A 15,431-nucleotide genomic window follows, 5' to 3' on the forward strand; every position below is an offset into this window, starting at 1 on the left:
TCCGTGGAGGCACACTTCCTCAGCCATATGTCGCCGACAAAACATTCCCCTATCTCGTTTCTCGCAACCGGGAACGACAGAAAATATACACGTTACGATATTGTTAAAAAGTTTTGCCTTCATAAATATATATATTACTTTATGAACATCCTCATACTACCTTTTATGAGCTAAATATTTTTCTGCTTGAAAACAGAAACGAAAGCATTTGTGAGACCGGTAGATCTTTCACTTGTCGACCCTTAGTTAATAAAGACGATACTCATTTCTTAAGAGCATTAAATAGTCTAGTCTTATGTTTAAATTGAGGTCTCAGCTTTAATTGCTCTCGCTGTACGAAAAATAAATAGGTGTACGCAAGTTTGGTGGAACGGGTCCATCGAAATTTAAATTGTGCAAAGCATCACCTGCTGATTACCAATATCTCATTGGAACTGCAATTATCATCACCTGCTGATTACCAATATCTCATTGGAACTGCAATTATCATCACCTGCTGATTACCAATATCTCATTGGAACTGCAATTATCACCACTTGCTGATTACCAATATCTCATTGGAACTGCAATTGTCGCGACATAAACGATATCATAATATTTCAAAATATTGGTAAAATCTGCTTTCTGCTGATTGAAAAATCCGCAGAAATTCCTAGGATCCTTTTTGATAGTACCTGTTTAGGCTACTTTTGATAGAATATCGACGGATATACGATGAATTTTAATTTTTGGTTTATTTTTCCGAAATCCTAAGAAGAGGGAGAATATCGTCGTGGTAGTTTCAAAAACATATTTTTTAAAAGAGGAACGCAAAGACAAACAAAGCAAACATTTATTTCGGTATGAAAACTTAAACATATCTTCTTAAACTCTAGTAATCGTAAGTCTATATGCTACGGATGTTACAGAGGTTTTAACTGGTTACGTGCCAATCACTCCCATGGGCGGAACAATTATCTGTAATTTTAACGGTAACAAAAGCTTCCGGTAGGATTGTGTTTGGTAAGTTTTCTTATTTGCGTGAATTGTAGGAATAAGCTATTTTTAGTATTTTTTCCAGAATGCCAGGAGGTAAGTGCAATCACACACAAACGTACACGTACAAAGCAGACTGGAAAATCTATCAAATAACGCATGAACAGTATGTCAAATAAACAATAAAACACATACTATTATTCATATTTTTTTTATATACAAAATTTTAACAATTTAATTTATTTTAATTTCCTGTGCACCCATTAAATTTATTATCAAAGCACAGTAAATGTTTATTATGTTTGTCATTCTGGTAAATATATATATCAGCCCGGAGTTGAAAACAAATCCCAGTGTTAGTAAAACGTGGAAGTTTCAATCCAAAACGTCGCCCTAAATTTTCGTACCTGCGGAAACAAAGTGTTGTTAAATGCGGAGCTTAAAGTTTTATCAGAAGCCAAAACTTTCAAGCTAATTTATTCTATTCAGGAATCAGACTCGATCCAACAAATTGCTTTATTAAGAATAATACAATCGACTATTTAAATAACGATGAAAGGAATAAAGAGTTTAATTTTACAGAATGATCGATAAAACGTATAAAAATATTTCTTGTCTCTAAAATGGTTGTCAGAACGGTAATACCCTCTTGCCAGGTGATTTTAGGACATACTAGCGCAGACCTGTGAAAAATCACTAAATATGCCCCAATTGTAGGATTTGTGAATCTTATTGACTCTCGAAAAAATATTATTGTCAATTTTTTCTATAATCTCGCACCCACGCACCGAAAATCGAAATGAGTATGTCTAAGAATTATTAAAAAACTGAAATGGAGTTAATGTAGTAAAATTGATACAATAGAAGTATATATTTTTTATAAAATATTATTTGCTAATGTGAGCCTTACTGGGAGTTTGTTTACCCGTTCTGTTAAAAAAAATTCAACGGATTCAAATGTAAGAATCATCAACTTAATACCATTTTCTCAAGAATAAAAAGTATACAATTTCAACAATACTCAAGATTGACGCTCCAAAGAAGAGACCAAATGCACTGCCAATTGCAACCAACAAATCCAGACCCGTTCTCATGACCTTTCTGTTGTACCGGAGCGTTGGCAAACTGTTCAGAACAAACTTTGCCTTGCTTTCCTTCAATCCATCTGGCAAATCGTGCGTGTAATATTCTACCAGCGTATATTCCGGCTCGTCACATGCAGGCTGACAATCGCAATCCAAACCGGCCTTGTTGGACTCTTTTGCTCTCAGAGTGGTCAGGGTGCTGTAGTTGTCACTGAGACATCTTAAGCCAGATATGCCACAGAAGCGGTCCTTGTAGGGCGACGGCATCAGGTGATGCGTGCAGTTGCACAGCCTTATCTGAGCGTCGATGTGGCACTGGACAATGCAGCTGGAGTAACTGTATATGTTGTATGCTTTCAACTCTTCAGGTTTCTCAAACGGAAAACGACAATTCCTAACAGCGGGAGAGACTTGCTCCACGTCATTATCACTTGTTACTTCTATAATGCTGAATGTAATCGAGGAAGCACTTTCCAGTAATACGGTAGTTTTCATGTCAAGTTCCCCGTTAATAAACGGAACGTCTTCGGGTGGATGGATGAAGGCTTCATAGTCTTCAGCCGCGCTTATTTCTAAGATTCCAACACCATGTTTTTGATTGGACGTTTTCATGTGAAGATGATCAGTTTTCGTGTACTTGGAATTGAATGAATAACAAAGTCCAAATTCGGTTTCCAAAGGTAGAAAATTTGAGCAGCAGTCGAAAATTACACCATTCCAAGAGCATTCCACAAATATTTCATCGCATTTTGCCCTAAACTTTTCAACGATGCGTGTTAAATTATTTGGACACTCTGTGTTATTATTTAGCAAGCAGATCGACGAGCAGCTAAAGCAAGTACCATAAAAGAAGGATACGTCTCCGAGAAACTCGTCGATTTGGTCGCTTCGCTTGTTTCCGTATTCTTCAGTGGCAATATCCCAAACCTTCTCGCTGTTGTAAAGTTCACACACGGTGACGGCTGGGAAGGTTGTATTCCACCCCAGATAAGTTGTCTCGAGCGTGAAGCTAATCGACTGTTCCTTTAGGGACTTAATTGAAGCGGTAAGGATCCTGTAGAGCCCAAGGTAGCACAGGAAAATCACAAAAATCCAAAAGAATTTCGAAGACCACCTTTTGCAACTGATAACATACTTCATTCCGTGGAAAGAGGTGTTTTCACAAATAAACGCAGATCTTTCCAGGAGCGTCCGGAATTTGTTTTTGAAATACGCCATATTGTCATTATCTTCCATGATGACTAAATTAAAAATGTATGCCGAATCAAAAATGTAAACGAGCGCTTTTTCTGAAGCTTGGGGGACTAATAAAATGAACGTAACGTATTTACGGCGTTTGTCCAGCTTTTTAAACACCGTGACATTTACATTTCCATTTCCTTCAAATATATTCTGATCTAATGGAAAAATATTGATGGACATCATCATTATAATACAATATACAATACCAACGTCGCATTATGTCAGCCCATACAAATCTAAAGGAACATATTTCCAAATGTAATTTACTTACGAGAAATATGGATGAATACATAATGGATGATGGACTGAACCATTAAACGATAATGCTATACGCAGGACATTATTATTTGAAGCTTTTATTTCTGGGTATTATATCTGGGAGATACCATTAATTTACATACATAAATAATGTTTATACTAATACTAATACCTGAATGACTTCAGTCTGTCATTTGAGCGCAATTATATATGTTTCAGATTTAACATGTCCTCATTTCACAAAAAAAGTTCCTGATTTATTTACTTATTAAAATAGTGGTTAAAACTAAGTAATTTATAATTATTCATCAATTATTGAAGAAGATATTATTATTATTTTTTTAAATTTTTTCAATCCTTTGTGATGGCATTATTTATTATATTTAAACACAAATAACTTTAAGTGTTTACATCACTTTAATATAAATAACCTCTACATGTTTCATGAACAAAGTTGTAAGTATATACTAAAGTAAAAAATTAAATATTGATTACAATTGGACAGTGGATGGAGTGGGGAGGGGTAAGAGTGGGCGGAGTTTTTCAGAATTAGGAATTACAATATTGTTAGACGGAAAATATAATATTGGAAGACGAGAAAAAGACCAGTTTAGTGGAAAAAACATTTAAAAGAGGTTTTATAATTTTTTTTGCTTTTTAATTAAGTCTGCTTCTATATATAGTTATTAATTTATTTCCGTTAAAGATATTATTTATTGATTAGCGTTAATTATGATAAAATAATTGGACATATTTATAATTAGCTCCACAAAAAAAGTTATTGGTAATTGCACGTTTGAAGTATCAAAGGGAAGACTATATAATTAGCTCCACAAACAAAGTTATTGGTAATTGCACCTTTGAAGTATCAAAAGGAAGACTTTATAATTAGCTCCACAAACAAAGTTATTGGTAATTGTACCTTTGAAGTATCAAAGGGAAGACTTTATAATTAGCTCCACAAACAAAGTTATTGGTAATTGTACCTTTGAAGTATCAAAGGGAAGACTTTATAATTAGCTCCACAAACAAAGTTATTGGTAATTGTACCTTTGAAGTATCAAAGGGAAGACTTTATAATTAGCTCCACAAACAAAGTTATTGGTAATTGCACCTTTGAATATAAAAGGGAAGACTTTATAATTTGCTCCACAAACAAAGAAGTTATTGGTAATTGCACCTTTGAAGTATCAAAGGGAAGTCTTAAGTACGTAATTGAGGTATTTTTAAGGCTCCCCTGTTCTCGGAACCTTTCGCCCGCAATTTGGAATTTGTTCGCCAAGAAATACTGCGGCGAAAACTCCCTTAAATATTAACACAGACAGAGCGGCCCCGAGCAAGACGATACATTATTTCTTTGCTAAAAAGTAAACAAAACATCCCCTAGCACTTAATGCTTCAAGACAAGTGTTCTTTAGCCGCAGAAATCCTAATATTTGCTATTTGAACACGGAATATCGGTTCATATTATTTTACAGAATTACTTACTTTTTTCAGGATGGAAGGTGACGTTGAGAGCTGATAGAGTTACTCAAATATTCAAAAGAGAAAGTTCTGTTCAAATCTCATAAAAAACAAACAGATTATTTTTTCTTCAAATTTTGCAGATTATTTTTTAGTCACGATAATAGTTCTTGAATTAATGATTTTATAATTGCGTATGACTAAAATTAGGAAGACAATAAGTATCTATCAAAGATTAACTGAAATACCAAACACGTTAAATTAACGTAGACGATTTATTTTAATTGACACCGTGTCCGGAAAGTCGTTATACGAGCGGGAAACTGGTGATTCTACAACACATTTGGAATCGATTTTGTGGTTAATTTTTTTTTTATTTGAGCTGTCGTTTTCGAGTTAAAGAGCCCGCGATTTTTTTCAGGTAAAATCTGAAAAAAGTCAGTGGCTAGGGGGTTAGTTTCAGCTGTGTAATATCTTTTAAATTGCGTCAAAGCGTAGACCCAGCTCCAAAAGATTTCACTTAATCCTTTGATCGCCAAAAAAAATCAAAATGCCCAGATCAAAAAATATTGTTTTTAGGGTGATGTACCTAGATTCACCAATTTTCCGCTTATACCACGATTATCCAGACACCGTATAAGTACCTACATTGTATCGCATATTATTTGATTTATTTTCCACGAAAGTAAAGAATGAGATTAAAATGATGAAATTTGTGATTTTTGTGAAAATATCGGTATTTGTGCTAGGTAAATCACAACTTGATTCTATTTGTCGAAGTACTCAGCATTGTTAACTTTTCCGTGCTTTCCATTGTGAACTCCAGCAGCGCGCGTCCTGATTGGAGCACACGTTGGAATCTAATTTGTTGGCCGAGCAAACATTATTCAAGATAGGCTTACGAACTTTACCTCCTATAAACTGTACCTGGGTACACAGTTCACCGAAAAAAAATCGGAAAAATGAATGTTTTGGACAAATAATTATGAGTTTAAAAGTTCAGGAAATAGAAAATAATGTTTTTGGAAAATAATGATGTCCCTCAAAGTTAAGAAAATTTGTAAACATTTGTTGTGTTTTGAACAATTCGGTAAATTGGTAATGATGTCTTTTAAGGAAATGAAAAAAATGTACCTGACTGACTTAATGCAAATGGAAAATAAAATAATTTTCTATTTATAGTAATACATGTTTTTCATGACTCTACTTTATAGTATATGTAAATTGTAAATACCAGTGAGGGATGAAAGTAATACAAATCATACTAGACACTTGAATATAATTAATTTAAAAAGTTCGGTGTGCGCCACATTTTGTAAGTTCGTTTTACGGAATATTTTAGTTTTGCTTTTGAAAATGATTGTATCTCGGTAGATATACTTGGTTATTTAAAGATAAATTATAATCGCACTTTAGCCTTTTTGGGATTAATTTTAATGGGCTCAGTTTGTAATCCAAATGAATAAACGTTTTGAATTTCCAGATTTCTTAGTTATTTCGTAGTCAGTGACGATAAAGGACAAAACTTCCTGTCCTAGCTGATCACTTGAATGGAAAAGGTAAATGCTCTTTGGTTCTACCCCACCGGAACGGGTAATACACATATTATTTCGTACGAGATCAAATGCAATGCCATCACCAGAGGCGGATTTGCCCTTAGGCCTATGTAGGCCCGGGCCTAGGGCGGCCAGATATTAGGGGCGGCCAATCGTGACAAAAAAGTCACAGATGATAACAAGAAATTACTACCTAAGTACCTAAATATTGTACGTACGAAATAGCGATATGCAAGAGCGTGTTCACACACAGCACACAGCGCGCCCCCACGCCCCGCAGCCGCCCTCGCCACACCTATCATGCTCCGTCGCTCGCCCGCTCGCGTATTTCCAATCCCTACCGTGATTCAGTTGCGCTAGTGACTGAACCGCGTTAGGTATTGTTATGCATAATAGCGTGTTCACACACAGAGCTATAATGTGCGTGGGATGGCGTATTTCAGCATATCGCTCGCCATACTTTTCAGGCTTTGAGGAAAATATTTTCCCTCACGACCTATGTCATCTTAGGTGATGCTGTGTGGAGGGTCTTTTTAAGGAAGGGAAGGATAGGAAGTTCTGAAAAGGAAAATGTACGAGGGGTGGGTAGGAATCTGGGGATTAGTGTGTCCAGGAGTGACATACGTATGAATACATCCCTCCAACTGCGGTGCAATGCGATGGGTCAAGATAGTCCGGCTGGAAAGGTCAAAAGGCCTCCCTCACCCAGTCTCTCTCGATCCGGCCCGCCACGCAGCAGGTGGGCAGACGTATCCGCCGCCAAGACCTGGACAAATCTCACCCCATGAACCATGAATGATAATGGCAGGAAAATTAAAACGGTTTTGACCCTAGGAACTTACTGAAAAGTTTGGATACTCTTGGTCAATATGATGGGTACTGAGAAAGGGGCGGCTACATGGTCTGGGGCCTAGGGCGGCCAAGACTGCAAATCCGCCTCTGGCCATCACAAGTATCGCAGGGGGTAATACACTTCCCCAAATTTAATTTAGGTATAATCCTGTAAAAACAATCTGGTAATCGATGTTGTTCTTAAAATAATGTACAGTCATTATTTTAAAGGTATTAAAAATAACTATCCAATTCCAACGAAATTACTATCTCACTCCCCCCCCATTAGTTAAAATAATAAGTAAAAGGTGCATTTTACTGGAAAGGGCTAAAATAATAATATGTATCTTTTTTACCGTTTTGCATTACTTATTGACTGCTGGGCGAAATGGAAGTTGCCAGAAAAATTGTGGGTAGTAACTAATATCACTGAGTAAGTAATATCACCGAGTAACTAATATCACTGAGTAACTCATTTCACCGAGTGTTACTGGAAATAATAAAAAAAGACATCACCACTGCCTATATATGGGGAACCCTAGATACCCCCTTTCGGGTGATGCGTGATTTTTACCTTCAGCTAAAATGATGATGGTTGATGAATTGTTCAAATTCTCTGAAACAACCCGTCCTAAGACTAAGGTGTGAATTTGAACGATTCATCAAATTTCACAGTTAATTTTCAAGGACTGTGAAAGTTCTATTATTATTTCATCATGAGCCGGATGTTTCACAGTACTTGAATAGTAACATAACTTCAATAGGACTTAAATAGAATATTAACTTGAACTTAGAAATTTGATGAATTGTTCAAATTCTGTGAAACAACCCATCCTTAGACTTCATAGGTGTGAATTTGAACGATTCATCAAATTTCACAGTTAATTTTCAAGGACTGTGAAAGTTCTATTCAAGTTCTATTATTATTTCATCACGAGCCGGATGTTTCACAGTACTTGAATAGTAACATAACTTCAATAGGACTTAAATAGAATATTAACTTGAACTTAGAAATTTGATGAATTGTTCAAATTCTGTGAAACAACCCATCCTTAAACTTCATATTTTGATAATTATAAGCACGTTCATTAAATATTGTTTCGGTGGAAGTTTGGTTTCACTAAGGCGAAAATCCATAAATTTTGGTTTCACTTAGGTGAAAAACAAGTGAAGAACTGAAATAATAACAGAACTTGGAAATTAACTTTTAATTTTAAAGAATTGTTCAAATTCTCTGAAAAAACCCGTCCTTAAAGTCGACACGAATACTTACAGCACATTTATGTAAGAGTAATTTTAGCTTCCATTAGGGCGCGTGACCTATTTGGATCATCCATTGAGATGGTAATTATCTGTTACAGTGAACTAATCCATGGAACCTTCGTGAATGGCTGCGACCCCTGCCCGCTACCGCTGTCCGCCACCCGCTACCCGCTACCCGCTATCCGCTACCCGCTACCCGCTACCCGCTACCCGCTACCTGTTACCTGCCAGTCTTGGCTCGGCTGACTCCTACCAGTTCTACTTACTAATTAAATTATTCATTCTATTCCAAAATCAGACTGTCGAGTTGAGATAGATCGTCTGAAAGATGTTCGATAACAGCTTCTAGTGAGAGGGCTGGAGGTAAAGGACTCCATTCAACGTGTTTTCAAAAGATATGCGTAGTAATTACATCTGAGATTTTACTTTTATTTTTAATTATTTGTAGATTTAAATGTGAACTAAAAGTATGTCAATGGTTAGCTATATTATTAAGCTTAATTATATGTAACAAGTCAAGAGATGATGCAATCTTTAAAAAATAACAATAAAAGACGGCCTACTTGATGTAAAAACTTTTATTACAAAAACTATCTTTTAATAACACCATAACAAATGTTTTATATTTTTACGAGAAAAAGAAAGATTTTTTTGTAAGGGGTATTAAATTAGCTATCTTTAGGCTAGAAACCAAATATATTGCTACTCTCTTTTATTCTATCAGTAAATGAGTGGTCGCTACGGACATCATTTAAGACTTCCTCTTCAAGAACGTTATAACGTGGAAATTATTGGCATACCGGAAAAAAGAAATGAAAATTTAATAGATATCATAAAATTGCTAGGAGCCAAGGCAGGTGTTGATGTTCTCCCAAATGATATTGATGGAATCTCTCGTACAAGGGTCAAGGAATTACCCAGAGAAAATCCTAAATTTACTCGTCCAATTGTAGTAAAGTTCACAGCCAGCCGCAGTAGAGATAACTTTCTTGCTGCTATAAGGAAGAAAGGCAGTCTCAACTCAAGTGATTTGAAGCTTCCCGGGGACTCCAAAATTTATGTCAACGAGCATCTGACTGCTGCAACCCGTGCGCTCTTCAAGACAGTGAGAGACTTAAGCAAGGATAAAAACTTTAAATTCAGATGGATCAAATACGGAAAAATTTTTATACGCAAAAATGAAACTAGTCCCATTATTCAGGTGACATTGGAATCTGACGTGACTCAGGTTTTTTGCTGATAATCTTCTTAGATTTAGCATCGTCTCGTGTGACTATAAGCTATTATCAATTTATTTTTCCTATCTACCTTATCTTTTTTCCTACTTTAAAATATCATCCTTTGTACTGGTTTTTCTTTATTTGTATAATATTAACAACTAACTCTTTTAAAACTACCAACTTTAATCCAAATTATCCTACAATTACTCTGCTTGCGTTACTACAACACCACTCTAATATTTATAATTTACTAGAACATGCTTACAACTATTTTATCAATCTTATATTTTATATATATTATCAACTAAATGTACTAAAATGTTGAATGTATATTATCAAAATGTGACTGGACTGCGTTCTAAGACTGATAGATTTTATTTTAATGTTACCAATAACAACTATGATATTATTATGATAACTGAAACTTGGCTTGTAGACAGTATTGCTAGTGAAGAGCTATTTGACAACCGTTACCTGGTATTTAGGCGCGATCGCAATGAGCAAAAAAGAGGAGGTGGAGTAATGATTGCGTTGAAGAAGCACCTCATAGCTCATGAACGTAAGGATTTTAACACGAATGCTGAAGACATCTGGGTGACTGTTAAGATTAATAATTTCATAAAAATTCATTTATGCTGTGTTTACATACCTCCAGGAGTCAATCACTCACAAAATATAAATGAATTCATGGATAAATTATGTGAACTTCGAGGACTACATCACGATGATCATTTTGTCATATCGGGTGATTTCAACTTACCTCAAATTAACTGGTCTTTAAGTAATGGTAATAGTATGCATATTACGAATGGCTCTAAATCTGAAATTATTTCCAAACTATCTGACACCCTTTCATTTACTGATCTATCACAGTACTGCACCTTTCCAAATAATAATCATACATACCTAGACCTTGTTTTTAGCTCGATCCCTGTAATTGTATCAAATACTGACCAGTATCTCATCCCTGAATGTAAACATCATAAAAGCATTCTTGTTGACATTAACATATCTCTGGAAACTCCTATGGTGGACAACAAACGAACAATCAATCTTTTTAGGAAAGCTAACTATGAAACAATAAATAACGTCCTTAGTAGTATTGATTGGGATGCAGAATTTTTAAACCTATCAACCAATACTGCTATTGACCGCTTTTATACAATTTTATATGAAATCATTCGATTAAACGTCCCGTCAAAGGAAGTTCATATTAATAATTCTTATCCCTATTGGTTTAGTCCAGCCCTAATAAAACTGACTAAGGAAAAATATAAAGTGTTTAAAATGTGGAAAAGGTGGTCCAATCCTTTAGACTACCATGAATTCTGTATCCTTAGATCAAGGCAAAAGAAATTGTTTAGAGAATGTCTTAAACAATTTATAACAAACGCTGAACTTAATATATCTCGTGACCCTAAAAACTTTTGGTCTTATGTTAAAGGAAAAAGAAATAATTCTGGTTTGCCTCATGTTATGAAACTGGGCGAAGTGACTGCTGAAAATCCTTTCGCAATATGTAACCTGTTCTCACAGCATTTCGTCTCCACCTTTAATTACAACACTATTTCCGATGTACACTCTACCAACTATCATTTTGACAATCAAGTTAATATCTCCTCGGTATCAGTTTCAAAACAAAAAATAGAAAAAATAATCGATACTATTTCTAGCTCACTGGGTGCGGGTAGTGATAAAATTCCGGCTTTCTTTATCAAAATGTGTAGCAAGGTAATCTCGAAGCCCCTATTATTGCTCTTTCAATCCTCATTGAAAGAAGGTATCTTTCCTGATCGTTGGAAGAGTGCTCTCATCACACCTGTTTTTAAGTCTGGGGCTAAAAATGATGTCCAGAACTATCGACCGATATCTAAATTACCAATCTTTAGTAAAATTTTTGAAAAAATTGTTCATGAACAACTATATAACTGCATCGAGTCTGTAATACTCGTGAACCAACATGGCTTTATGAAAAAAAGATCGGTTGTATCTAATCTTGCCATTTTCATTGAAAATATTACTAAATCAATGGATGATCAAATCCAAGTTGACGTAATCTATACAGACTTCTCAAAAGCGTTTGATAAAATTGACCACAGTCTTCTTTTGTCCAAATTACTAGCTTTGGGAATTCATGGGGATTTATATAGATGGTTAGTCTCCTATCTTAATGGGCGCACTCAGGGAGTAACAATAAATGGCTTCATCTCTGAGATTGTAAATATACCCTCAGGTGTGCCCCAAGGATCTCACCTGGGACCGTTACTGTTTACAATTTTCATCAACGACATTATAAAATGCTTTAATTATGCAAATGTTCTACTTTTCGCTGATGATATGAAAATATTCCTGCCTATTAATTCTATAATTGACTGCTTTAAACTACAAGAAGATCTGTATAGGCTTAATGATTATTGTATCCGCAATCGTCTCAACATGAACACTTCTAAATGTTATGTAATTACCTTCACTAGAAATAAAATTAAGTTTGACCATAATTATCATATAGCTGGCCAACTACTCAAAAAAGTTACACAAATTCGTGATCTAGGTGTTATACTTGACAGTAAACTTACATTTGAGGCTCATATTGATATGATTGTTAAGAAAGCCCTTAGAATGCTAGGATTCTTATTCCGTATTGGAAAAGAATTTAATAATATCATAACACTTAAAATATTGTATTTTTCTTATGTTCGCAGTCATCTTGAATTCGCTTCTCCCATATGGAATCCTCAATATAATATTTACATAAATCGCATTGAAGCCATCCAAAGAAAATTTGTCCATCATTTAAATTTCAAACTAAATTCAAACCTTGACGTAAACAGCTCGATGGACCTTTATGGACTTAAGCCATTAAAAACTAGAAGAGACTCCGCAGATATAATATATCTCCATAAAATTATCAATGGCTTTATTGATTGTTCTCCCCTTCTGTCTGAAATTAATTTTAGAGTTCCGAGCGTTAGAACTAGAGAAAAATCACTTTTTCATCTCCATAAATGTTCTACTAATATAAGACAAAATGCGTTTATATTCAGAGCCTGTAGTATATTTAATAAGAATTTTAATGATATGGACATATTCTCAAGTAATTTAGGAACCTTTAAAAGATATGTAATAACTAACATTAAATAATTTTAAATATTCTACTTGAAGTTATCATGTTATTGCTTTGAATCCTTTCCAGTTACTTACCTTCCAATTTATACTCATGTGTTCAATTTAGTTGTAGGTATACATTTATTATATTGTTATTATTGCTATTGTGTAGTGTTATTGATTGCTGCTGTGTTGAAATTTTACAATACATTTTGTTTTGAATTTTAGTTGGTTATTAGTATATCAGTTAAATTTGAATTTTTGAAATTTAGCTGGTTATTAGTATATTATTTGTGTTCCTAGATCTGTTATTATTTTTTATTTATTATTTACAATTTTGTATTTTTTGTAAATTTCTCAGGCCACGGGTACAGAACCCTTAGTTTCTTGTTTTAATATTTTTTATTATTATTATAATTTTAAGTGAAAATCTGTTATTGGATTTTATCTATATTATTTAGTTTATTCTTATATATGTAAATAATCTGTTGATTTTCCCAAATAAATAAAATAAAATAAAATAAAAATAAAAATAAAGACATACCAGTATGTCATTCAGAAATAGAGAAAAAACCTATTAGAGGAGAACAGAGCTGCAGAGAGGGGGTGGGAGAAGAGAAGCAGAGGGTAAGGGATAGGGGTTACATGGGTAGAAAGGGAACGACTTTAAAATTTAAATAATTATTTTTATTTATTTAGTATTAAAAAATTTGTTCGTTTATTTCTGATGCTTCCAAATTATTAAGGCAAATGCCTTTTGCAACAAAGTGATACGTAATAATAAACTAGTCCCAGCGATTCCCAAAATACATTTAAAATTATACTGTTGCAATATTCTTAGTCTGGTAAATTTAAGATAATCTACTCGACACACTAGGCATAGGGACCTCTTTCATGGAAACCATTCGCAATCAAATTATGTAGAAAACTCGCCAATTCTTGGCCTAGATAGTTTAACGAAACATACCAATGATATCGTCGTTTTTATTGTCAAAAATGCGACATTTAAAACATAATTAAAATCTTTTTATGTCAATATATTATTTTTGATAATTTCAATTCAAAACAATAATTATTTTAATTTTTTTATCCAATTGTAAACCACTATAATGTAAGAAATATTTTTTTGCAACCATTTTTATAATCCTTAATTACAAAATTGTAAGAATTTCAATGTTCCCGACGTAAAAGCCCCATGGGAGTATAGATAGAGTAAACAAATAAATATTATTTAATCGTGACGAAGAAGCGGTTGCAATATTTGGTTTCGAAACGATGTCGATTATGTTGATCAAATAGTTGTGTTTGCAAAGTGATTTATTTTTATTCAAATATAATTCTAATCCACAACTTGATTACGTTCTTCTTAAGATTTATATTTAGTCACGGTCTTATCAACATTATATCTGAAATAGCATTGTAAAGTCGTGTCAAATTTGATAATGGGTAAGGCGAACTTCAATTTGGAATTAAATGGTTTCATGCTTTCTATCAAACTTAATTGCAAGAAGAGATAATTAAGCAGTGAATAAAACAAGTTCTTATTACATTCAATTAGGATCTTCCGAATTGATCGGCTAAATTATACCAAAGTTGGATGGCTTTTCGAGATGTATAATAAATTATTAAATTAAACATCATCTACGCCTGCCTCTACGGGAAGGAACATTGACAGAGCAAAACAAATTGTTGCAGGTTTCAGGAAATGGCGGCCATTGTTATTTCAACTCTCTGCTCGGAAAACAACGAAATATGTTTAAGGAATAATCAATAGATTATCTCATAGGTATCTCATAGAAATTAAAACATATATCAGGACAATTTAAAAATAATTTAACTAAATTATTTCTTCTATTTTTTCACTATCTGCATTTCCTGTGATGGATAGTGTTTTGGAAACAAACAATTTTATTTTATTATGATAATAATAAATGTTTTGAACCAGTACGGGAAGCTTTTTTTGTCCAAATTTTATATTTGCAGTTGCTTGTCGGAGGAGATGATAGACCAAAATACAACTCTGTGTTGTCACACACTCCTTGCTTCATTCACATTCACATATCGTGTATTTAAATATTAACCTTATATTAACAGAGGCCATATTTCCGAAATATTCAAATATAATTATTTGACTGCCAGTTTACCAATAAAATACGCAACAGCAATTAACGATACAATGTGAGTTGCTTTAAAAACAAATTATTATTTCCTCATTAAAAATTGAAACAATATTTATAAATTTAATACATTGGAACAGTTATAAAATACAGGTTAAAAAAATAAAATACAAAAACAATTTGCACTGAATTAGACATATTAACATGCACTCAATTAAACATATTAACATGCACTTAATTAAACATATTGATATGCACTTAATTATATATATTAAAATACACTTAATTATACATATTAATATGCACTTAATTAAA

At 33.7% G+C, this 15,431-nt stretch overlaps 2 protein-coding genes across 4 annotated transcripts in view; both read right to left on the reverse strand.

The window, feature by feature from the left end:
* Stacl (SH3 and cysteine-rich domain-containing protein) overlaps positions 1–15,431 on the reverse strand; it is a 350,766-nt gene that overhangs the window by 156,518 nt on the left and 178,817 nt on the right. The gene's annotated exons all lie outside the window — the stretch shown is intronic.
* On the reverse strand, positions 1,950–3,200 carry LOC149427049 (sodium channel protein Nach-like). The gene is made up of 2 exons (XM_089635179.1): positions 3,196–3,200; positions 1,950–3,114 (listed from the first exon to the last, which is right to left on the reverse strand). The coding sequence occupies exons 1-2, from the start codon at positions 3,198–3,200 to the stop codon at positions 1,950–1,952; spliced, it is 1,170 nt and encodes a 389-aa protein (XP_089491305.1).

The sequence above is a fragment of the Hesperophylax consimilis genome, chromosome 1, assembly GCF_061612785.1.
Source record: "Hesperophylax consimilis isolate HC1 chromosome 1, BYU_Hcon_1.0, whole genome shotgun sequence".
Classification (NCBI taxonomy): domain Eukaryota; kingdom Metazoa; phylum Arthropoda; class Insecta; order Trichoptera; family Limnephilidae; genus Hesperophylax; species Hesperophylax consimilis.